At 41.3% G+C, this 25,924-nt stretch overlaps 1 protein-coding gene across 4 annotated transcripts in view; it reads right to left on the minus strand.

Moving 5' to 3' along the window:
• Positions 1-25,924, minus strand: part of ptpro (protein tyrosine phosphatase receptor type O) — a 40,817-nt gene that overhangs the window by 12,299 nt on the left and 2,594 nt on the right. For 2 of the 4 annotated variants that reach the window (XM_018687427.2, XM_018687426.2), the window contains exons 2-16: positions 16,430-16,691; positions 15,706-15,861; positions 15,470-15,622; positions 14,082-14,783; positions 13,437-13,633; positions 12,864-12,984; positions 12,567-12,760; positions 12,097-12,208; positions 11,147-11,310; positions 8,816-8,936; positions 7,682-7,815; positions 6,508-6,646; positions 5,733-5,853; positions 4,658-4,726; positions 2,385-2,468 (exon numbers count right to left, since the gene is read on the minus strand). In XM_018687427.2, coding sequence (XP_018542943.1) covers positions 2,385-2,468; positions 4,658-4,726; positions 5,733-5,853; positions 6,508-6,646; positions 7,682-7,815; positions 8,816-8,936; positions 11,147-11,310; positions 12,097-12,208; positions 12,567-12,760; positions 12,864-12,984; positions 13,437-13,633; positions 14,082-14,783; positions 15,470-15,622; positions 15,706-15,861; positions 16,430-16,691 — 2,729 coding nt within the window. The remainder of the gene's footprint in view (positions 1-2,384; positions 2,469-4,657; positions 4,727-5,732; positions 5,854-6,507; positions 6,647-7,681; positions 7,816-8,815; positions 8,937-11,146; positions 11,311-12,096; positions 12,209-12,566; positions 12,761-12,863; positions 12,985-13,436; positions 13,634-14,081; positions 14,784-15,469; positions 15,623-15,705; positions 15,862-16,429; positions 16,692-25,924) is intronic. The other 2 variants (XM_018687429.2, XM_018687430.2) reach the window with 1 other exon arrangement.

The following is a 25,924-nucleotide window of genomic DNA, read 5'->3' on the forward strand; positions in this document are numbered from 1 at the left end:
CTTTCATCTAAAACTGTTTCCTATTTTGTGCAGACACCTTCACATTAAACATGCAGCCTTTATACATTTACAGGACTTTATCTTTTACACTTCATGCCTCGGTATTCACATTCTCCGGTCAAATCTTATTTATATATATATTTTAAGATAAACTCTCTGATTGTATTAAAATGTATCCACATTTCCTCCCAGTTCAGTTTTAACGTTCTGAAACACTTTTAAAACATCACCTGGGAGCAAATTTGTAGATTATATTACCATTATTGGCAGTATAACACAATCTTTGAGCAAACTGGAAACATGCACTACAATATCTACAGTCTAACATTCACAGCATATAGAACATACACTAACTATTCTACAGGCAGGACTACATACTGACCGCTAATGTGAAAACCCAATCAAGACAACAAAGAAAGAGACAGACAGCATGCAGACACCAAACATGGAGCAGAGCCGTAGTTAGCATCAACAGTTAGCATCATGCTACATCCAACATGTTAGTAGAAACACACTCAGTGTGACTTTGAGAGATCAACCACAGACACAGCATTGCAAGACAAAGTTCAACATGTCAGAAAAATCATCTGCTGACTTCCTGTTTTCCCCACGAATCAAACTGAACTTTAAATTCATTTTTATTTCAAAGTGCAGCTTTAACAGGTGTAAGTCTGGTGGTATTCTCCATTTTGACCTCCGTCAACAAATCCCATGTGTAGACTCAAACCAACAATCCTACTATCAGGTACTGTATGTTTATCAACCATAGAGCTCCAAGTTATTAAAATCACTGAAAAACTGTGGTTTATTTTTGACTCAGCCCCACACACACCGTCCTGCTGCCACAAATACTCACAAAGGCAAAAACACATTAAGAACAAGGGCCCTTAAATTGAGTCTTGTGAAACACCAGATTCAATGTTAGAGCTGAACTGATTTCTTAATAGGAGCTGTTACTCCAAAAACTTGTGTTGAAGTGGACATAAATATTAATACACATTATTAAATGTGGTTTTTGATTTTTTCTCAACATTGAGTTATCAAGGTTTCTGTGAGAATAAATTACACTTGTATTGTCTGAAAATAAAGTACTGTATAACAGTTGACAAAGATTTGATCGCTTGTTTAAATTAAGAACAACAAAGGGCCTAAAATTGAGCCTCGAGGGACACCATAGGCGACAAACCAGCAGTGGAGCAATATCACTATTAGCCACATCATCATTGAGACTGTCCACCTCTAAAAAGTAGAAGCATCAGTCGTTTCAGCAAATATCCAACACTTCTTTATGTTCATATGACAGCGCCCTCTAGTGGTGACTCTTGCCCATTGGGAGCACAATCACAAAATTCACTTTTGGAGGAAGGGTGGATGGACAGACCAACAAAAAGTTGGACTTTAACACCAGAGACAGCTGTTTGTTTCCGGTTTCCTACTGGCAGTCAACATTGGTTCCCTTAACCACAACCACTTACAATCCCTAACCTCAACAAAGTAGTTATTCAAGCCAAACCCTGATGTTTCCCTGACCTTAACCAACTTTACCTGTAGAGGTGGCAGTGACTGCTGAGAATATCTCACTATTTCAGTGTCATTTTTATGGTTGGTAGCGATATATAAATGAGTATCATCTGCATTAAAGACATAATATGCCTACTAATTATATAATAAAGGGGAAGCATTCAAATGGACAAAAGAAGACACCCTAGAATTTAATCTTGTGGTACATTGCATCTATTACTGCACTGTCGATTGAATCCTTTCACAGGATTTGTTGAAAATTGAACAAATATTTGGAACAGATACAACAATCTCAGTCTTGTTAGATTACAAGACATTTAACACTCTTGTTTGTATTTAGCAGCCAGATTACTAACAGCCTGTCAGAGGGGTTGACAGGAAGATAGAATTGCATATCATCTGCATACAAATCAATAGATCATGTCTACTAATTCTGAGAGGAACTTGTAAAACCATAAGACATGTAAAGGTTAATTTCAACTTGGGGGCAACCACATCACAAGGCTGACAGGTAGGTATAATTATAATCTGTACATAAAATGCATGTGATATACATATGTTTCTATCAACGAAGTGGAAACATCGAGATGGAGAGAGGAAGAAGATCCAGACATGAACCTTGAGGAACACCACATTGTCTGTTTTGGTCTTTTCATGGGATTTGTTGAAAAACAGAACAATACAGAATAACACCAGACTTATTGTTGAATTCTGGATCCAGAGGTGATGTGTTGGCTCTTCACTAAGGTCACCTTGGTTCAAATAGAGAGTAAAACAATGTCTCTGATCAATACTGTGGGCTGTGGCTCTGCTAAGACATGCCCCTGAAGTGCAGTGTTTTTGGCCAGCAAGTGCTTACTTACCAAGGATTAATATAAAAAGCCAAAAGATAGTCAGTCCAAAGGCAGGATGGCAGTAGGGTAAGGAAGGCAAAGAGGCTTCTTCGCCTGAAGGGGGTTCAAATAAAAAATAAAAATAAAAACACAAACAAGAAAGAAAATAAAGAAAAACAGACACCAGGGGGCGATAGGTTGGGGACAGAACATGGTGCTCCATTAGTAAAGAGGCACAGAGCGTCGAGAGCTTCACATTAGTGCTGAACACAGAGTTAATGCATCATGCAGCCGTTCAGAAAGTGTCCCGTTGTCTCTCTGGAGGACAACAAGAGTCTGTTTGCTGCCGGACGTCAATGGCCGCTCTGTCTCATTTAAACAACCTCCAGCCTGAGTCTGTGACATCACTGCGGCTCCTCCCGGCCTGTCCCACAATGCAACACTCAGCCAGGACCCTCACCACGTATAAACAGTCCACAGTTTGTCACTTGGTGGTGACGTCAAACCACGTGACGGCCACCTTAGTGAACCTGATGATCTCATTAACATTTGTGTTGCTCGGGTCGTGACCCCACCGATGCAGATACTTCTGAAAACTCATATTTGTTTGTTGTTGTTTTCAGTCACAGCAGGCGTCAGTATCTGTTCCTGAAAATTAAGCTTCAGAGTGAAAATGGTGAAATATTTGGTCTTTTTTGGTACAGACTGAAATATGTCTGTAGAATTATAAAATAACTGTACTGAAGGTTGACGTCAAATGTCTGATCAGATTCATCAACTTATTCTTTGATCAGATAGCCACTGATTTCATTTAACATTTTTGTTTAAATAAAGTTCCTGAACATCTGCTTATATTAACATTTTTGACGACTATGTCTTTTGTGAAAGTCAGTTTTAGAGAAAGAACATGTTTATTTATCTCTAAAAGGTTTTGTGTTGCTAAGCAGGTACTTTATCTGCACTTACATTGAATATTTTTTTAAATGACAAATGGTCCTCATGAATGGATAAAACTGATCTTTTTGAAATTGTTTACAGATACGTAGCAACACTAAAAAGACACAACTGCCTCAACTTGACTTTGACTTCATAAAATATCAATGTACAAAATTTAATTTCAATTTGTTCCTCTAAAAAAAGTAGGTCAAGAATGTGTGGTGAGTTTTGAGATTAAACAAAACTACAAAAATTTGAAATTTAGGGAACAAGTAGAAAGTTGGGGTATGTGTCTTAAATCCATATGGTGTGTTTTATACTTTTGGTATTTTAACAATTGTGTATCATCTGCATAAAAATGAACTGTTATAAAATGTCTACTTCTGTATGTAAATGAGGAAAAGAACCAGATCCAGAATCGAGCCTTGAGATACAAAATTAAAAGTTGGTGCATCAGTACAGGGTCGAATTTGGACTTGTTGTGCAAAGAACTTTGTTTTCTAAAGATCTTTTTAGACTTTCATCTGCATCAGTGGTGACGTCACCTCATCACATCCACACTGCTGTAACACCAAACAGCGAGGTCTGCTGACATGCACAGTCAAAGCATAAACACCACCACCGTCACATTAAGACACTCTGATGGAAAATGTGCATTTAGTGATGGAATACAACAGCAGATGGAAGCCGAGGTTCTGCCTTAACTGACCGTCTTTCAGCTGTTATATTAATCACAAATCTCCAAATCTGAGTGGTTGTCATAAATCACACATGTAGGACTGAATCTGATCCATCAGCCACATTATGGTTTGGAAGAGACATTTTCTTCTCTTCCTTTAAAAAGAGTCTAATTTTTAAACAAATGACTGTGAATTGTCTTTTCTTGTTTTGTAGAATTTAACACAACAGACTCCAAAAGTGATATTTTGTCCCTTTAATCTGAGATTAAGGGAAATCCTGAGCTTTCATCATCAACAAACACCCCATTTCAGCTGGTTCAAACAAATCAGGCGGGGATGGGGGTTGAGCTCACCATCATCATCATTGTCGCCTTGTGCTGTTTAAAGTGCCACATACAAGCTAAAATCTGTAGCTACATGTACAAATCCCTAATCTGCCTCCTCAATCCCCCACTGGGCCGCTAATCTGCCTCTGATTGTGTCTTTCGAGGGTGTTTGCAGCTTTGACATCCAAACTGAGGATGTGTGAGGCAAACTGGATCTCAAAATCTGCTAAAAAAAACATCCACTCAGGTCTCAGGACTGTGAAGTGCTTCAATCATTTCAACTTCAATTTGATTTAAAAGATGTCGTTTTTACATTTTACTGTGATTTGAAGATGAAAAACAAACGGAGGGAGGGTCCTACCAGTTGTAAGGAAGTTTTCCGTCTCTTTCAAATGAAGCGAAGTTGACAAAAGTCTCTGCCCCACACTCTCTGAAACAGAAAACACCAACAAACTCATCACAGATGGAAAAAAGTGGTGAGAAAAGTAAAGAGCAGTTTGGGGAAGTCAAAAATATTTGATGACTAATCAGTAAATAGAGGAACTGTAAAGTATGAGGGCAAAAATAACAGAAAACTCAAACTGTATGATATGATGTGATGATAAAAGTTTGATAGGAGGAAACATGGTGAGAGAGTGGGAGGAGGTACAGTCCCATAATCCACCTTCTGCACATGGTTATTAGAAATACAGAAAAACATTATAGATTTAAAAAATGACAAAATATAAACTACTGATAAAATAGTTAAAAACTAGAAATACAAAGTCAAAATATGAAGCAAAAACGTAAACTGATTAAAAAAAAAGATTATTTAAAAAATGTTTTTTGCATTTTTAAATTTATGCATTTAAACACCTGACAACATTTATAGAAGTCAGATTCAGCCACATTCCTGCCAGAAAAAAATCTAAAAACTAAATGAAAGAAAGAATGACAAAAAATAAAAACACTGACAGTAACTTGAAAATATGAGATACTAACTCATAATTTTGAGTTACAGAGTAACCGGTATCCAGGTGATGTGTGTCACTGTAACATCACAATTTTTATTTTGTTAGATTAGATTTTACATCAATCTAGTTCAAGTTGTTTTGGCTTGGTGAGCAACATAAAGACACAAACTCTCTGATCTAAATAATTCTTGAGGCCACAGCGAAGGTTTTCATTCTGGTTATACTTATGACATGAGGAAATAGTGTATGTCCTGATTACTGAGTGTCACTGTATGAATTCATCTCTTATAGAAACCAGATGATTTAGGAGGCTGTGAACTGAAACACAAACCTACAACCTCAAAGCTGGGGTTAGCAAAAAACATGTGACCTGAGGTTTTTTTAATAGAAGTGATACCCAGTGTTTTCTCTCCACACTCTAGCTGAAACTGGATTTACTACAAAACTGTTGAAGATACAAATGTGATGTGTGGAGTTTTGTACCTGGTCATCTGCAGGTGTTTCTTACGTAGAACGAGCAGGAACAGAACCAGCAGACTGATGAGCAGGATGCTGAGGACGGCCAGAGCCGAGATCGCCGCTACGCTCGGGTTCATCTCCTTTGCTGCAAACACACATGAAACAAGTTTGTATTATAGACTGATCTTTATTTCCTTCCTCCAAACTCAGCTCTTCCTCCATATTCACCTGTCGGCCTGATAAATTCACTATAAAGTCCATTTCTAGACGACTAATTCATCCGTTTCTTTAATCTTTTTTTTAATGTGATTTTAAGGGATTATTAATGGATAAATGAATTTATCTGTTTTATTTAAGAGCTCTTTAAGACATGAAAGCAACTTAAAACTGATCAGAAAACTTGAATACCATCCATTTTTCAGTTAAGTAAAGATTCATAATTGGTTTTAATGCCATATGATACATTTTTAAAGTGTTTTCACCCATTAAAAACCTCTTAAACAACAGATAATACATTAAAAACATATCAGAGTCCACTATTTCACCCAACATTTTTGGTGAACCCCTGAATTTCATCTTATTAAAATCCTAATATATTAAAGTTCACGCATATATTCATTGATAAACATTTAACATTTTATTAATTAGCAGCTGTAAATCATCAGTGATGAAGAAGTGTGAAAATTTCGAGTCAAATTTAAAATCAATAAACAAAAGTTGGGAGTTCTGGAGGCCCATAATAAAAACCTTGGTTTGAATTAAGGTGTTTGGTGTCAGTGTAGCAGACAGCGCCACCTACCAACGGTAGTGATGCTGATGTGTGCAGGTTTGCTGGGCGTGTTGTAGCTGAAGCTGGTGACGGTGCAGTTGTAGGTGGACGAAGGCATCAAACCAGAAACTGTCAGGACGTGAGAGTTGGCGATCAAAGGCTCCCGCGCCTGAAAAACACCAGATAATAATTATTTAAACTGATGAAGACGTGACGGCAGAAATCAGCCGTCGCAGCCTGAGTCACCCCCGCAGGAAAAATCCTCACGTCGTCTTTAATAACATGAGTCACTGTCCTGCACATAATTACTGAGAAACATCCTGCTGATACTCTGACAACCTGCCACACACAAAGGTCGCACACTGATCTCACACCGACTGCAACACAAAACTCAATCTATAAAATCCTGTCTTAGCGTTTTTGAAACTTTTTTGATTTTTTTTTAACACCAATTAAAACCTTATTTCTAGGTCAGTGAATTCAGCTCCTTTTAAGATTTTTTAAGGATCCTGGTGAAGAATGTTTATAATAAAGCGGCAGAGAATCGCCAAGTTTAAAGACATTAAAAGCTCCAACACTTTGTATTTACAACCTGACCTGTGCTGTTTCTTCCTGCCCTGCCTCAGGACATAAATATAGACCAATAAAATCTGCTCAGATCAATGAAATATATCATTTTCTTCCAACGTCTAAACAGTAGTTTGAACTCTGAATAAAAAAATCAGAGGAATCGTCCTCAGAATATTTGACTTTCTATCTCATAATCTTAATTTTTTATTTCATAATTTTAAATTTTGTCTTTTATCTCATCATTTTTATTTTCGGTCTAAAAATGTTACCATCACCACCTTTTTTTTTTAAACTTTTTTTTTTTTTACTGACGCTTCTCTTTTTTCTTTGACACTTTACACTGTCACTTCTACCTTTTTTCTTTTTTTTTTAGAGATCTATGAATTTCTCATCCTTATAGTTATGGTTTTTTAATGTTTCATTTACATAAAATCACTTTTACTCTTTTCCTTCTTGCACGTCATTGTTATGTAATTTTATTACTAACCCTGGTTTGAAAAGTTTTACCCGCTAAACTGTCAGGAAACCAACACAAATTTAGTAACAGATTATCTTCAGTTCTCCTTTTCTGTCTGCAGGCAGCTCACAGCATGTGTTAGTTTTAAATAGTTAAACGTGTAATCAGTAGTTTTACCTTGAACTCTTTGCTGGCTTTGTTGGGTCTACAGAGGACCTGGTAGTGGTCGACCACTCCTTCCTCAGTCCAAAGCAGCGTCACAGACGAGTGAGTGGCGTTGACGGCGTACAGAGACCGAGGAGGAGCCGGCTCTGCACCAAAAACAAAACCAGAGAGAACAGAGAGAAATAAAACCCTTAATCTGTGTTTAAATGAAAATAAAACGCTGCTGGTGTAAAGGTTAGAGCCGAGCGGCGCCTCAGAAAACACTGACACTTCCTCTGAGGACCAAAATACTTCAACACGCTCAGAAGAGGAAGTGAAAAAATTAAGTTTCATATTCACTTTAAGGGTGTAAAAAAACAGCTAGTGTATAGCTGAGATCAGACTGAAGGAAATAATAATGATTTTATTATTAAACAGACGTCTGCCTACTCTGATTCACCTGGACTCTCCTGCAGGTCTGTTTCACCTGTGATGCATCAGAAAACAGCTTCCTCATTCATTTCAGTGAAAACAGTGTTGGTCTAACCACAGAGAGCTGACACACGAACACACAGCAACAGGTTCAGACCAACATCAACCAACATCTCTGAGGAAATTAGGTCAGAAACAACCACAGTGAGTTTAAACCTGATCCTCCCGCTCTGAACAGGATAGTTTAAAAGAGCGTGAGTAGAAACACAACGAGGCTATAAAGGTGGACTGGTGAGTAGATGGGTTTTCATGTTAACGTCCCCGACAACCTCTGTAGTCTCATTTAGACACTCGTTAGCAACCGCCTTTTTTAAGACACGGTAAAAGCTTCAAACATCAGGAGTGGGGGATTTACTGACCCATTTTATGTCGGAGAATCAAAACCTGAAAATGTCTCAGACCTTATTTCAGACATTTAACCAGAAACACACTGACAACAGGAAGAGCTAACATGCTAACATGCTAACTGACTTCCTGGTTTTAGGATCAGTCCTACAGCTCCTGTTAGTTTAACATCACAGCTCCAGGTTCATGGATCAATGGGTTGTACTCAGTCTCTTAATGAATCGTGGGTGTGTTTTTGCAATTAACCAATCAGACCGCATCTCCCATATCCTTTAAAAAACAGTGTGTGTGTGTGTGTGTGTGTGTGTGTGTGTGTGTGTTGATGCTGACCCAGTTTGATGATGTTTGGCATGGAGGTGTTTCTGCTGCGCTCAGTGCACGCCGTCACTGTCAGGTTGTAGATGTCACCTGGAGGCAGAGGGAGGCTGGCCCGCATCACGTTACGAGTCACCTGACAGGAACACACACACACACACACACACACACACACACAGAGTTAGTACAACATATTCCTGTTGCTCTGCTGTGTCCTTAAGTTTCATCTGAATTTACGGTTTTAATTTTCTGCCTTTATTGTTTATTCATCACATTAATCTGTGGTTCACCAGCTTCATTTCTTTGACTTTACTCAAACAAAACATCTGCAGTCTAAAAACAGAATTGGTTTAACGTGACTTTAGGAGCATTAAACATTTTTCCTAACACATTTCCTAAATATGGTTTAATCCTTCTTGAAAAGACGAACTAAAAATAGCTGCATCTAAATCCTAAAATCACACATCCGTTTATTTCACTGCTCATTCGTCTCAGCCAAAAGCTTTATGCAGCTGTGATTTCTCTATTTCCTCAAATGATCAGATCTCTCATTAACAAACTGTAGAGACTGAAGACAGGGACGTATTGTGGCTGAACACACTCGTGTTAAAGCATGTTATTTTTCTAAATCTGTCTCATGTTCAGTTTGTTTAACAGAAACTGAATGCAAAAACACACATATTTGTATTTTAATAAAATATAAATGATCCTGGTACCCATTTAAAACACATCCTCACGGCCAATTATTAACGTCCGAACCTCCCACAGCACCACAGGATCTGTATATCTGACCGTAAGTGGAGGAATCTCTGTCTTTCTGTCTGTCCTTCGATTTTCTCCACAACCGCTGATCTGATCAGCTTCAAACTTGGCAGGTGTTTTGCTGAGGACCTGAGGAAGTGCAGTGTCAACTGTGATGTTTTTTGGATAAGTAGGCGTCTCACCATGGCAAACAGAAAACACTGTAACCACCCAACGTCGTCCCAACATCCCAAAATCACTTCAGAGGCAAAAAAGGTAAACATTATCCTGTTGCAGTGTTTTTAACATGAGGAATTTTTAAGCTAGGATTGTGGTTTATTGTACTTGAATCCATAGTTTCTGTGTCTGTAAAATACTTTGCAGTGATTTTTCTGTATTCTCCAACTTTACAGCTCCAAACTTTTTGCCTCCATCCATGACACTGTGTCTCGTACAGTTTTAAAAGTCCAACACTGTTTACCCTGTTACTATGGGCTCTATCAGTCAGGCCAATTAAGCCTCGAGCAGCACCTCCGACCCTCAAACAGTTAATGACATGAGGCAGGTCTGAGTCTGCTGGGAACATAATTGGCCTTATAGAGGAGAAGATGATTTAGAGCTCCTGCAGCAGAGACAGCAGGTCATTCCTCTGCTGCTAATTGGACCATCGAATGGACCCAGAGGAGATAATCAATAGCAGCTCATCTCGACCTCGAAATAATAAGCTGCTGCTGCAGCTGCAGAGTCTGAGCTTTAAATGGGACCAAACACACAACAGAAACTTGTTTAGAGATAAAGTTCAACCAGGAATGAAACTGGTGTCATTATCAGGTCAGTAAAAACATGTTTGTGTGTCCACTTAACAAACTAAGAGTTCCCCAAAGAGATAAACACGACCAGAACCTTTCACCAAACAGCTGATACGGCAAATACTGTTAAACATCAACACTGTGAGCTCTCAATCCAGCATCATCAGTCTGCGTTCGATGGAAATTTACAAAAAACAGGCAGGTTAGAGGCTCAGTGTGCCTGCAACAACCAAGACCACCAAAATCTAACCCGTTTATCCTTGAGTCCGAGTGAACGTTTCTACCAAATTTGAAGAAATTCTCTTGAGGTGTTTCTGAGAATCACATTCAGGATCTAATACCTCAAACAGACTACAAGTGCATGAGCAGCAGTGTCTGCATACCTTTTTACAGCAGAAAACTGTAGTAATGGAAAGTGTCTCTTAACCCCCTTAAACCATGAAAATAAAAGCAAATAGAATAAAATAGGAATAAGTAGAAAAATGCAGAAGATTCAGCAACATTTAGTTCCAGATTTTCTGACAAATAAAGTCTAAAAACTGCTCAGTAAGCAGCAGCATGTTGGTGAGTCAGTCGACTCTGTTCAATCCCTGAGGTTTTATTTGAAATTCTAGTGAAGAACACAAAGTTCCCAGAGATCCTAAACCTGTCAGGCTGCATTTACTGGAATATTTCCATGAAAACACGCAAAGAGCTGCATCAAGAACAGATTCAACGAGTCTTTCAAAGAGTTCATGTTTAAAAGAAAGGACATTGTTGCTGGATGAATGAATGAATGAATGAATGAATGACTCACATCAACAGAGTAGCTCCTCTCAAGCCCTTTCTTGCCAACAGCGACCACCTGCCAGTGCAGCATCCTGGAGTGCGACAGGTCGATGAAGAGTTCACCGTAAGTCCAGCGAACGTACAGAACGCCATGAGAGTAATCCACCGAGGAGATGTGAGGAGCCTCCGGAGCTGTGAGTGAAAACCTCAGACTGTAACTTGTTCTGCTTCAGTGTTAATGTGTCAGGCTGAATATGATTTACTTTAATTCAGCGTCTGACCAGAGGACAGCAGCTGCACTGATTAATATTATTATTTGTTCCTGTAAAAAAATAGATAAAATTAAAAAAAAATAAAAATGTATATTTCATTGAAAATGATGATAAACATGTAAAATAAACAAAAAGTCAAAACACTGTCAATGACACAACACATCCTGCAGATATTTCACATTAAAAGCCTACCAGCTGCACATTATGCCTTCCTTTCAGGGAGGCTTTTAATGTGAAACACCTGCAGGAAGTGCTGACTTTCATTCACAACAATGGAGAAAACAGCAAAGTAGAAGCAACTGAACTGAAATAATCAGAAGTGTTGATGCTGATTTTTTCACTGTTGGTGAAACTCAACACTTCCTGCAGATATTTCACATTAAAAGCCTCCCGGGAAAGGAGGGGGTTGTATGGGAAATATCTACAGGAAGTGTTGTGTGTCACTGACAAAAGTGATTGGAAATAATCAGTGAGAGGAAACATGAGCGGCTCAGAATATTAGGAACACCTTCCCTTACTGTGAACTACATCTGTTAACAGTTAAATTACAGACGGAGTCGCTGTAGATTTAGACGTCAGCAGTAAACAGGAGGGTAAACAGAGATCATTTCTAATCAATAACAGATGATCAAAGATTCAATAAGACGTAAACCTGCAGATATAAAGTGGTGATTTTTCCTCAGTTTAATAACAGACATGTCAGTACCTGTAACAAAGCTCACAGTGGAGCTGTCGCAGCAGCTGAGCGGCGGGTCGCCCCACGTCACCATGGAAACACGGAAATTATAATACCAGGCGGGCAGCAGGTCGGTCACTCTCTGAGAGGAAACACAACAAGAAGAGCTGAGGGACGAAACTGATAAAAACAGACTGATGGAAAGGTTTCAATCAAGAACTGTGTTTGTCCGAAGCATGAGGAGAACAAGACTGAGAGAGACACAAAACAAATGATGTGGTGCAGCCATCTGCCTCTTTGTCGTCGCTTCATGTCTCTTTGTTGTTGTTTGATTGACTGATTTCAGACTGATCAATTGATTTGTTGTGTTTTTGAGGACTTAAATCACCAGTAGAATCAAATAGATGCAACAAAGGTTATTTTCCTCAGAGGTTCAGAGGGAGCTACAGGAGAGGTCAAAGGTCAACACAAACATTAGGATTCATGTTTTCATCTCTTACCACTGAGGCGATGACGGAGGCGGTGGCGGCGATCTCGTAGTAGGTGGTCCACTCAGAGGCCAGGGTGACGGGGTTGAAGAAGAAGGTCTGCAGGACGTACTTCCTGAAGGCGACGTGGTACGGACGCTGCCAGCTCAAGATCACCGCCGTCGGACTCAGAGGGTAAACGGCCAGCTCACGGACGCCGGTCGGCTCTGACACGTCATAAAAACATAGATATATCCAACATTTAAAGCAGGAGTAGGAGGGGGTCAGGATAATCGAGGATAAATGTGAACGTAGACGTGGGATAATCACCAATATCGATGATGACGGGTTCAGACGGAGGACTGATCAGGGGTCCGTTGGTGTGATAAACCACCACTCTGTACTGAGCTCCGGGCGTCAGGTTCGTAATAATGTCACTCGTCGAGTTTTCCTGTAAAAAGTCAGACAGAGAACTGTGTTATTATAAAACAAAGTCCTGATTTACAGAGAGCAGTGAAGATGCTCGTTTTAAAGTCGAGCTGTGAACATTTTTCGTCCTGTCCGTGGCTTTAAAACTGTCGATTACAGTGGATTTTCAGCCTAAAGGAGCAGTCTGCGGTGTTTTTCCAGAATAAACATGGACGGGCTGCTCGGGTCTCACCTGTCCCGCTCATCAACTCAAACACAGTCTGCTGAGAACAGCCGGCGTCTGGACGCTAAAATGTTTCACACCTTGTTTTGTGTTTTCACACCTCAAAGTCGAACATAAGCCGAGTCTGATCACACTCTGAAGGTTTCCCAAACTGATTCATTTAAAGCAGAAAAAAGATTCAACGCAGCTGATGACGATTTATTTAATAAAATATAAGTTTCTATATTTTGTTGTTTGTTATAAGACGTTACCTCGCTGCAGTAGGTGTTCTCCATCCTCTGGCTCAGGCTCGGCCTCAGGCAGGTCGTGGAAACCACCGACACCAGACTACCGTTGTGGTTCTCGGAGGACGGGGCCCAGGAGACGGCGGCGGTGCTGGAGTCCAGCAGGCGGACGGTGACGGCCTGAGGACGCTCCCGCAGCTCCTCCAGCAGCTCGCCACCCGGACCTGGAACCAGGAAATACTGATACATGATCCAGAACCAGGAAATACTGATTCACGATCCAGATGGAACCACTGAGTCTCTGAGTCCATGAAGGTTTGGTTCTGTCTGCCCACTGACACTGACGTCACTGAGGTATTTTAATGGGATTTTATGGGAAAACGAATAAATTCCCACAGTTCAGATAATCCATTAAAAGTACCTTAATATTCAAATCTTTATAATCCCTTAATTTAAACATTAAAAAAACATTAAAACCCTTCACACATTATAATCCAGTAACTGAAACATTAAGGTCCTTTTAAGGTAAAAAGTCCAGGTTTTTAAAGGGCAAAATAAAAATACTCTGAGAGGTTTTTGAGGGGACCTGGTCCTGGACCTGAACAGATCAGTTTTCAGGTTCCAGCTCCTTAATGTGAGGATTTGCTGCTGATGGTTGTGTTGTGGACGTACTGAGGTAGAAGGCGAAGCCCGTGTCGGCGGCGCTCTCTCTGGCCTCACAGTCTCCAGACGAGCTCAGAGTCGTGACCTGGACTCGGTACGTTCCCGGCTCCGTCAGCTCGGTGAAGAACTCGTGAGTGTTTTCGTCCACGGTGGCGGTCTCGGTGGAGTTCCCGTCTCTGTAGATGTAGACGTTGAAGCCATCGTAGCTGGTGGGGGGTCTGGGCGGCAGCCAGCGCAGCTCCAGCAGGATGGGGGGCAGCCTGGTGGGCAGGACTGAGGGCTCGGAGGGGAGGCCCATGGCCGAGCCCGGCTCGTTGGAGTCCTCGTACTCCGACACCACGGCGTTGACGAACTCGTCCTCCCTGTCAGCCGCCGACGGCTCAGTCGGGTCTGGCCAGTAGCTCTGAGTCTCGGCTTCCGTGGTCTGGTTCAGGCGGACGGAGGCGGTCTCCGTCAGGTTCTGAGGCGGGCTGAAGGGGATCTGGGTGGAGGCTCCCGCCGCCTCCTCCGAGGTGTTCTCCTCCTCGCCGTGGATCTCCTCCTCCTGCTCACCCATCAGTGGGACGTCCCGGGCTCGACGGGAGGTGGAGGAGGCCTGCCCCGGACTCTCCTGGTTCCCCTCTGGAGGGGCCGTGTTGGGGGGGTCACCTGGACCCCCCCTCTGACTCAGGTGGACGATCTTACGGGAGATGTTGAGGGGGGGGTAGGGCACTGAGGAGGAGACACAGAGCCTTTAAACAAACAGCACCAGAGTAAAAATACTCCATTACAAGTCAAATCCTACTGGAGTAAAAGTATCATCATTATTATCATTTAACAATATGCTAATTATTACTGATTATTGATTATTTATTTATTGTTTCCACAAAAATAAAATCAATAAACAAAGGAAAAAAGCAACATTGAGATTTTAAAGACTTGGACTTGACTTTATTGATCCCTTTGGGATGACTCCCTCAGGGAAATTAAATAAAATGAGTCGTGACCTGGACACAGCAACATGATGAATATAATAATCTTTGTCATTATTATTGAATTAGACCTTTAAAATTGAAATGTTGAGTTTTTGGTTGTTGTTTTATTTTCAGAGAGTTTTCTCCTGTTGAACCTGGTGACTGATGATTTACAGTTTATTAAATGTCAGCCTCTCAGCAGAGGATGATGATAACGATGAGATCTCAGAGTAAAAACCTCCTGCTGAGTCTGATCTGAATTATTGATGCGACACAAACGACAGAAACAGCAGCAGACGATGCGTTTACTGTCACCGGGTCTCCTCAGCCTCATCTGATTAATGAGCATCACCATCACCATCATCTGTACCGTCACAAAGACGAGAAGAGGATTTCACTAAACGTTGATTTTCAGTTCTTCTGTTGTTGTTGTTGTTTTCTTACCTGTCCTGTGGTGTACAGGTGTGTGTGTGATGTCACTGTGTGTGACCAGGGCGGTCTGGTACACGGTGGCCTCAGAGATCAGCTGGAAGGTGATGTTGCGGTAACACACCCCCGGTAACCAGTGCTTGAACACCGTCTTTCCTTTGTAGAAATCTGCGACAGACGTGAGACAGACGGCAGCCGTCAGATCACAGCTTCTGAAGTTCAGCTTCAGAGTCTCAGAGTTCAGACCTCACCTTTATAAAGCATCGACCGTCGCTCCTGTCCCTCAGTGTAGCTGATGTTCACTCTGCTGAAGACGTTTCCGGCGGGGGGGTCGATCTCAAACACCACGCCGGTCTCTGGAGACTCTCTGTAGTCTGAGATCTGAACACTGCGAACAGGAAGAGGCTCTGAGGAGACAAACAGGAGCAGCTCTTTAACACATAATAAATCTAACATTACTTTAAACTTCAGTTACTCTGAATCTGCAGGAGAAAACTTTTAATCTGATGTTGAATTAGTTTCTACAGCTGAAATATTAAACTCTGCTTATGAACTTTTAATTGAACCAACCTCCACAGAACAAACTTCATTTACAACAAAACACAACAATTTAAGTGATGATTGACTCACTGTGTTGAATTTGTCTGGAAACATTTCTGAACTTTATTTAAACTCATTTCTTCTGGACTTTTTTTGAGTAAAGTAAAGGAGATCAAATTCAAATGAAACTAAATTAAATCAGATTTCATGAGGGCTGATGCTACAGTTCATTTCAAAGATTAAATAAAAAATAAAAATGTGAACTGTGACAATAATCCATTAAACTTATTTCTTGAAGTTTAAGTGTAAAATTAAAGGATTCAGTTTCAGTTACAACAGTGGATTATATAAATATGAACAGAATATGAATAAATGTTGATTTTGTGCTGCTGTGTGAGCGGGGCGGTCTGGTCTAAACTCTGGCTGTTAACTCACTTGTGAGGACAGACACAGTCTTTAAGGGTCTGGACCAGGTCTGTCCCAGTTTCACCAGCAGTCCCACAGAGTAGCAGAGGCCGTGGAACGACGTGTTGAACAGCAGAGGCTCGCTGGTGTTCACAAACTGAACCAGGATCAGCCGAGGTTCCCCAGAGATCTGAGCGGCGTACGCTGTGACGTTCTCCTGAAGGTCTGAACGCTCCAGAGTCGCCACGATCAGACCATCGTCGTTCAGGGAAACCTGGAACGCCGACGAACTCTGGAGAATATAAAGACATGAAGACACATGATCAGGAAACACAGGTTTATCATCAGAGACTGAACAGAGAATCTGATTTACAGAACATATGAGAGGGACAGTGAAGTGGTTTCAGAGGGCAGTGAGGTGGAGGTCAGGGTGGAGGTCTAACAGAGTCCTGCAGAGACCCAGTAATTAGATTTGGCCCTGAACAGCTTCAGATCTCTGCTCTGAATCTCAAACACCGCCCTGCAGGAAGGAGCAGAGTCGGGTCCTGTCTAACTCCTGGAGAATAAACCTGAGCAGGAGGACGAGGCTGTTTAATGAGACCGGAGGCGTTTATGTCTCTGTCATGTTCACTAACAGCAGAGCAAACAGGCTGAGACGTTCACTGTCAGCTGGGAAAACACAGTGCTTGAAGCCCCCGCAGGTTTTACTGATGAGTTCAGAGTGTGTTTCCTTAATATCCAATCACAATCATGTCTAAATATATTTTTTAACAGCTGGAGTCTCCACATCACATCTGTATTCACTCTTACTGACGTTCATTCATTTATCCTCAAAAAATACAAATAAAAATTTCAAGAACAGAGTCGAAACCAAACCTTCATCTGGATGAATTCCAGTTCAAAGCTGCAGCTAAGGATTATTTCCATCATCAGTTCATCTGTTTTTTGATCAATCAATGAATCAATTGTCTGAAAAAAGCCAGAACAGTAAAAGACTGAGACGTCTTCAGCTGACCAACAATCCAAACACATTTAGTATCATGTGACAAAACTGGAGTCACCCCCTCGTGGTTGTTTGTCTCTAGTTCCAGTTAATTAGTCTGTAAAACGTTAAGTTACGGCCTAAAACATCCTGTGTGACCTTTGACCTCTGAGTAAATGTTTGTGTCAGATGGATTGAAATCAGCTGCTTTAGAAGCTAAAACAGCAAATATTAATAAGGATCAATAAAGTTATTACAGGTTCATCCTGAGGGGAGCATGAACATCACATTTCATCACAGTCACTCTCAGAGGAGGAGAATAACTAGATAAAAAATAAATAAACAAATAAATCAAATAGAATCCATCAAACGTTGCCCCTGTTTGAGCTGAAGGCAGACGATCGATCACATGATCAATAAAACTCGTCTCTGATGTGATAAACAGTTTTTAATGTGTTCACATTAAACTGTTCAGCCTGTCACTGCGTGTCCTCCCTGACGGAGCAGCAGCTGATTTCCTGTTTGTCCGACAGGTGGAGGTGAGTCTGATGCTATCTGCTGTTCTTTCATTAACTCTGACAGCAGGAGACTCGGCTCCTCGCTCAGCGTCGTCCTCACGACTGCATCAAGGTCACCTGCATGAAACCTGGCTCCGGTTTCCCTCAGAGACCAGAGACCAGATCTGACCTTTGACCTCACAGAGAGAGATTATATAAAACCCTCAGACGCTGACGTCAGACCACAGATTTAACTAAAACTAAAATCAGCTGATCTGATCACTGATTACTTCCTGATCTTAAAGAAAACTCCTTCAATACAGACTCTGAAAATCAGTCAATCAGCTGATGAATCTATTAATCACTCAGTCTGGTTTTTAAAAATAGAAACACGTGACACTGAAAACAAAAATTCAATTATTTCCAATCAAACCAACAGAACACAGTCTGATCATCACTGAATATTTTTTCCTCCAGAACTAGAAGAAAACGTGTTTTCATGTAATACCTGTTGTGTTTGATCTCTGTCTTAACTCTGCTATTAACTACAGTAAATATAACTCACTCAGACAGACTCAGATTTTTCTTCTTTTGCTAAGCTAGGCTAACAGTTCCCCCTGCTTCCAGTCTTTGTGCTAAGCTAGACTAACAGATCGTGTCACTTCAAGCTAACCTAAGCTAACTGTTCCCCCCCACTTCCAATCTTTGTCTTAAAACAGACTAACAGATCCCATTACTTCAAGGTAAGCTAAGACAAGCTAACAGCTCCCCCAGCTTCCAGTCTTTGTGCTAAGCTAGGCTAACAGCTCCCTCTGCTTCCAGTCTTTGTGCTAAGCTAGGCTAACCTCATCCTTCATTAAGTTTCTGTGTGTTTGGACTGTAAATCCACCTTCATGTTAGCTCAGCAGCTTTTTGTTGTGAGTGGATTAAATGTGTTCATATCAATAACAGCAACATGTGACACATGAAGCAGATTTACTGGATGAAACCAAACAAAGAGTTTATATGAACTCTGTCGACCGGCTCGTAATCCATCTGCTCACACTCTGACCCACATTCCTAATCTGACACTCAGATACTGAAACTCACAGATACTGAACATGTGCTGCACTGAGGCATGATGGGAGATATCACAACAACGCCTCAGGATTTTATTTCTTAGTAAACAGAGAAACTGAAGGGAATCAAACCTTAAAGGACACATTAACTCAGTGTTTATGTCTCTTTGACTAATGTGTGACAGTGGAAATGGCCGAGGGTGAAGACATGATACACATTCGTCTGCTGGTGAATTTCTCCTTTGTTCAGGCTGAATATACACTGCTGCATGAGCTGACCTAAATCCAGAAAAACGCCCTCGGAGAGAAAATATATCTCAGTCCTCTGTCAACAGATAAACTGAATTATTCTTTTTGTGAGTGCAGTTCTGTATCAGGCTCAGTGTGGAGGAGACAAAGGGAGAAGACAGCTGAACTGACGTTAAGTAAGAGAATAAAGAAGAAGAGGATTTAGTGCGACTAACTGTGAGGATCCAGCAGCTCCATCAGACACATTAACTATCTCTATCACCGCTGATAAAACTCTCTGTCTTCTGTTTTCCAGTCAGAGTGACGCCTCCCGTCACTATAAACCCTCTGAGCTCCTCCTCTCTTTATTCTTTATGGTTTCAGCTGCTTTTCTCTTTCAGGTCTGATGACAAACATCTCAGTATATGAGACGCCATTTTACAATAAAATCAGCCCTCTCTCTCTCTCTCTCTGTATAAAGGTGTGTGATTGACGCTCGCCCTCATAAAGCTCGTCCTCTCCTCTCCTGGCCTTTTAAAATGTCGAGCTGCCGCTCAGCTTTAATGGCAGCCTACTGGTATTTGGAGAGAACAGGTCCTGACACAGGAAGTGAGACGAGGTATGATTTATAGGCTGAAATACATTAAATATAATATATATATATATATAACACAGATGATAAAATACTGGACAGACTGAAGGAACATGAACGTCTGAACTGACATATCAGCAATTCTCCTATTGATCATCAAATACTCATTTTAGTCATAACAGTATAATATTTAACAAAATCTCTTAGGGTTTTGACTTCTGAGGATGTGATCTTGGTCTGTGTAACTTTATAACAACCATTTTTTAAAAGTACTTTTTGGCTTTTATAAACAAAACAATTCATCTATAATCAAAAAATAACAAAATAAGATTAATCCATACTGAAAATAATCCATCAGCTGCAGCAGAGACGGGGACAAACCACTTAGAGAAGAGATTCTGTATCATGTAAGATGGCCGACTCAGGCCACGCCCCCTCCCCTCTAACAGCCAATCATCTGTCGAATCAGGAAACACATCAGCCAATCACAACAACATGTAAATCTAACCTGTGTTTTAAACCTGATTTCTTCAAACTGTTTGAGCCAGTGACCAGCGACAGTAGGGACGGACATTTGAAGAAATTTCCTTGATTGAGCATCAGGAAAATTAGTGATCGATCATTGATTAGTCATTATTTTTTATAGTGAAAATACCAATGGTAGAAAACAGGTTGCTGCAGAAAGTGTGTTTTTCCTCAGTGAAGAAAACAAAGCCTTTAGTAATCAATCATCGATTAATTACGTCCGTCCCCAGTGGAAAGTTATGGCTCTCTCCTGAAACCACCCGAGAACATTTCCAAGATGGCTGCCACTCTCTGGATGTAGCTCTACTCTGGACCACAGTGGTGAACATATAGTTTATATAGTTTTAATTTCCTGAATCAGCTGCTCACTGTCAAACAGGAGGAGCGGGTGCATTGGTTGGGGACTACTTTCAGCAGCGGACTGATCCACAGTTGTAGTAAGTATTTATAGCAGCAGGAAGGTGTAAACTGCTGGCCTCGCTCCATCATAGTAAAAACTACAATAAAACGCTGAGGGAACAGAAGGTCAAAGGTGACGGACACGTATAAACACGGCCAGAAAGCGTCCGTCAGTCCGTCAGTCCGTCAGTCGTCATCACACAATAACCACCAGACATCATCCTGCGGGGGCTCGGCTGAAGAGAGGAGGAGGAAGAAAAAAATCCATACCAATTCATTCAATTCATTGGCACTCTGTCGTCGCCAAGGTAACAGAGATGAAAGGAGAGACACATTTGGGGTGGGAGGAGATGCTCATTATGTCTGTCTGATTCCAGGATTACCATGGACACGGTGCAGAGCAGAGAGCCTCCAGGGCAGCAGAGACTGAATGCTAATGTTATCCTCCATCATGGACTGTTTATTCACGGCCTCATGTACGAGCTGCACACAGCTGATACACACAGGACCGAGATTTACAGCAGCTCTTTGTCAAACTCATAAATAATTCACTGTATAGACACAGTCAAATAATATCAAGACACTAAACCTTTGGAGTGGAAATGAGACAAAACGAATAAAAAGAGGTAAAACTTAAAACATATAAGTGTATATATATATATATATATATATATATATATATATAGAGAGAGAGAGAGAGAGAGAGAGATGTTTCTGGTGAAACAAAAAGGATCTTTCTTGAGCAATACTGCATCAATTACAAAGATATAAATAAAGTTTTATTCTGGCCTGTCATCTACAGCTGATATTAACTCAGATTTTTTAGCTTCTGTTCGTCATCTTCTCCTCATCATGATGTCTTGAAGTAGGACACACACACACACACACACTCTCAGTACAAACACACACTCAATACAAACACACAGGCGTTTCTCAGTGGTGGTGAATGAATGGAGTATCTGACCCTGTGAATGAGCGGTGAATGGGTGGAGGGGGGGTCAGGAGGCGTCGCCCTCAGGCAGCTGCCAACATTATCATGCAAACCTCCAAAGTTTTTGTTTTCCTCAGTGGAGGATGGTGGGGGGTGGGGTGTGGGGGGTCTGGGCCTTTGACAGCTCCAACCAGGAGAAAACCAGGACCAGAGTCCATTAGACTATGAATGAGGCTGATGAGGTCCACACTGACAGCGTTTTACAACACTCCTCTGTCCTGCTGCAGGCTCACAAAAACGTCACTTTTCTCAATGAGGTTTGGTGAGACAGACCTCATTTCATTAGACTTTACAATTCATGACTGGACAGCTCTCTGCTTTACTTAGAAGAACACTCTCACACAGGCCTACCACTGACTGGAAACTTTTCACCACAACCCAGACTTTTTCTTTTTTCTTTTCTTTTACCAAACTACTGTTTCCAAAGTTTCACCTTCACCTGTCTGAATAAAAGTAATCAGGCCTTGTAGAGCTACAACTGAAACCACCTGGAATTTAAAACAGAAAATAACTTTTCCAACAGACGAGTAGTAAAAGAGACCGAACAGATCAGGAAGCACTGACACTTACAACTCTCTTCCTGTGCTGCTTTTACACTCTACAGCAAAATTTACGCTTTTCTCAATGAGGTCTGGTATGGCTCTAAATTCAAAGTCCACTTACTAACTTTTACTGGAGCTTTAACCACATCTCAGTTGTCTCAGTTAAAATCAGATTAATGTTTCCAAAGGTCAACAGTTTACTTTTACTCTCACAAACTGAGCTGAGGAGATGAACAATGATCCAGAATACAGAGGACGGAGCAAAACGGTCACTTTTTTCAATGGAGTCTGGTGAAGCTGAAGACAGACGTCATATAAAACTTTACAAAACAAAATAACAGTCTTCAGATTTTAAATAGATCATTGTTGCAGCTCTGTGGCTTTCCTGTGAGTAAATGAACAAAGAGAGTTGTTTTAAAGGTCGTGGGGTTTATTCTAATGGTCTAACATCTGTAATGTAAAGACACTAATTCTCCTAATCTGGCAGTGATCCTCTTAACACCAGTCTGAGGTGTAATTCAGATCAATTGTGTAAAGAGCCGTAATCTGTCTGAATAAAAGCTTCACACTTTGAGTTTAATGTACAGACAACGATCGGTGTGCTGATATTTCAGAGAGGAAAACAACAGTTTAAAGAGCTGTTTGGATTATCAGTGTCAGGGTTAATCCCACATGTGAAAGTGCTCTAATAATCTGAGGCTGTAATCAATGTGGTGTGGTGAGTTAGCAGACGGAGGAAAAGGTCCCACTGAGGCTGCGATTAGAGCCAGAGTTTAATCAGAGTGAATTAGACACGCAGAGGAAAAACACTGAGTTTATTCTTTCTGCTTCACACACACACACACACACACACACACACACAGATAACTGATGATCAGCAGCCAAACCGACTGAGGAGCTGAATAACAAACACAAGTTACACAACAGCTACAGAGGAGGACGGTTCTTCTACAGGAACAGACTCAAACTAACATGTCATTCATTCACACTCACCTATAAGCAGCTAGCAGCTAGCAGTTAACAGTTAGCAGGTTGCTGCTAACAGTTAGCAGGTAGCAGCTAGCTGTTAACAGTAAACAAATAGCTGTTAACAGTTAGCAGAAAGCAGCTAGCAGCTAGCAGTTAGCAGCCAACAGTTAACAGTGAACAAGTAGCTGTTAACAGTTAGCAGTTAACAGTTAGCAGGGAGCTCTTAGCAGCTACCAGTTAGCTGTTAGCAGGTTGGGCCTCAGAGTTGCTGTGGTTTTGTGTTTTTGATCAATACTGAGAACACAATCTTGTCATTATCACAGTCTGTCATGTTCATTGTTCTAGTTTAATATTCCATTAATGGTGGGGCTGGACATTAGCATGCTGTCTGCTGTTCAGTTAGGAAGCTCATTAGCTTAGCTTGGTCGACTGGACATTAAGGTCCTTTCCTAACTGTCTCCAAACTCTGGATACTTTTTTCTTCATAAAAGTGAGCAATGCTACACAGTCACATCCAGCTCTCCATCTCCTCACAGCTCAGCTCCAACACAAACAAGACAAACCAACAGCTCATTACAGAATATTTACTGTTAGAACAGCTCCGTATGGATCATGTTTCCCTACAAACTCAGTTCACCTCCTCATGTTTAATCTGCAGCAGCTGACGCTGCAGTTTTCCACCTTTCCTCCTCAGGACCACACAGCAGGTCAAACAGCTTTAATCAAAGACAATGACAGAAAAAGCCACCTCCACCTCCTCTGGCATTAATCAGACTCTACAAAGATGGTGGAGCAGCAGCCTGAGTTCAGTGTTGACAGCAGCTTCCTCCTCCCAAACACACAACAAAAAGTCTGCACCAGGGAGGCCACCCTCCTCCACCCTCCTCCACCCTCCTCCACCCACCTCCACCCTCCTGCACACCCACTCAGTGAGAGCAGCAACAATGGCTGCTTATCAACCCCCCCACATCAGAGAGAAAAGGAGCTGAGGCTGCAGCAGAGAGAGACACAGATCTTTAACCTGACAGGAAGTCACAGGCTGATCAATAACCTCTAATATCTGATCAACATCAGGGCTCCACCTGATACTGATATTCAGACTCCTTCAGTGTTGATGGTTCAGGAGCTGAATCTGCTGCTCTCCAGAACAAACAAGACCAGTTGATTAAAATCAGGTTCAGAGTCCATGTTTCTCTGTGAGGATCTCAGGTGAAGATCCAGACGTCTGACGACTAAAACCCTTCATCTGCTTTAAGATCAGAGTTTATATTATACAGAGTTATATAGAAAGAGTGAAACAGACAGAAAGTAGCCAACTGAAAATGTTTAAGTGTATGACCGAAAACCCTGGAACACTGAGAACCTGAGAGCGTCTTTAGTCCAATCATAATCAGTGATCACACCTGCAGGTAAAGTTTAATCATTAACCCTGAGACTGCACACAGTGGCTTTAAAACTCATCTTTAACGTGAATATTTGTAAAAACCCTGACGTGAACACAGAGAGCTGACGCTCTGAGCTTTGACCTGTTCCATCACATAAAGAGAAAATCTGCAGCTGAAAATACACAGAGAATAAAAGTCTTTCTGAACAACTGGAAAACATGATTTGCAGACGAAGCGTCGGCTGAATGTGTTGTTTCATTCAGAGCCAGAGGAGCTTCACGGCTAATGATGCTAACACAGAGCGCTGCCAGCTCTGGTCCTCTGCCATGCTGGAGACCCTCAGGTCCTTTCTGTGTTGGCCAGGCAAGATAATGAGCCCAAACAGGTCATTAAGGAAAAATTCACCACAGACCGGACGCTCTCTCCTCTGAAGGACGAGAGAGAGGGAGGAAAGAAAACACCAAATCCAGCGTGTGAAAGGCGAGCGGGTCCTCCTCCTGAAACCACAGATCAAAGATTTCTGGTTCCTGAAACACAGTTCATGTTCCTGCAGCTGCCAAAAGCTGAAGCTGAGAGATAACAGGCTTTACTCTGATGCAAATCCAGACCCACACTTCACACCAACACGCTCTGAAACAAACCGACTGACGAGTTACTGAGAGAGTGGAAACTGTCAACGAACTGCTGCAAGGTCCTGACTTTAAAATCTGACTCCAGCTCAGGTTGTTCTTCTCAGAGTCTGACAACATGATGACAGGATTCCTCCAGAGACAGAGGAAGATCCTTTAGTCTAACCAGAAACATCTCTATATATCTACTACCAGACTCCACTGACAATAACAGGAATTTTACCAGGCAGATATACAGACATACCACTGCCTCCATCTGTCAGTGTGTCTGTGTTACTGTGTGCTACTTTTACCTCAGTAAAGTATCTGATTACTTCTTCCACCACTGAGAGTCACACAGTAACACAGACACACTAACAGATGGAGGCAGGGATATGTCCGTATCTGCTCTGTAAAATTTCTGTTTTTGTCAATGGAGTCTGGTAGAGATAATAGTGATGGTTCCGGTTAAACTTAAATGATCTTTCTTGATCAATACTGCACTGATTATAGAGAAGTTTGTCCTCCATCACATAGAAAGAAATATAAGGAGAAAAATCGAGTAAATACTTGAGTAAAGAACCTCAGTTTTTTTCTGAAGTACAGCACTTGAATGCAGCATTAGGGCAGGAACTGTGTGCAGAAATGATTCATTTGAGATGAGGACAGTAAGATTCAGCCCCGATGTCTCTGTAACTGCCTCAGTCTCTTTACTTATCCTGCAGTTTTCTCTGTGTAAATCCGTCTCC

The sequence above is a fragment of the Lates calcarifer genome, linkage group LG18 (genome assembly GCF_001640805.2).
Source record: "Lates calcarifer isolate ASB-BC8 linkage group LG18, TLL_Latcal_v3, whole genome shotgun sequence".
NCBI lineage: Eukaryota > Metazoa > Chordata > Actinopteri > Centropomidae > Lates > Lates calcarifer.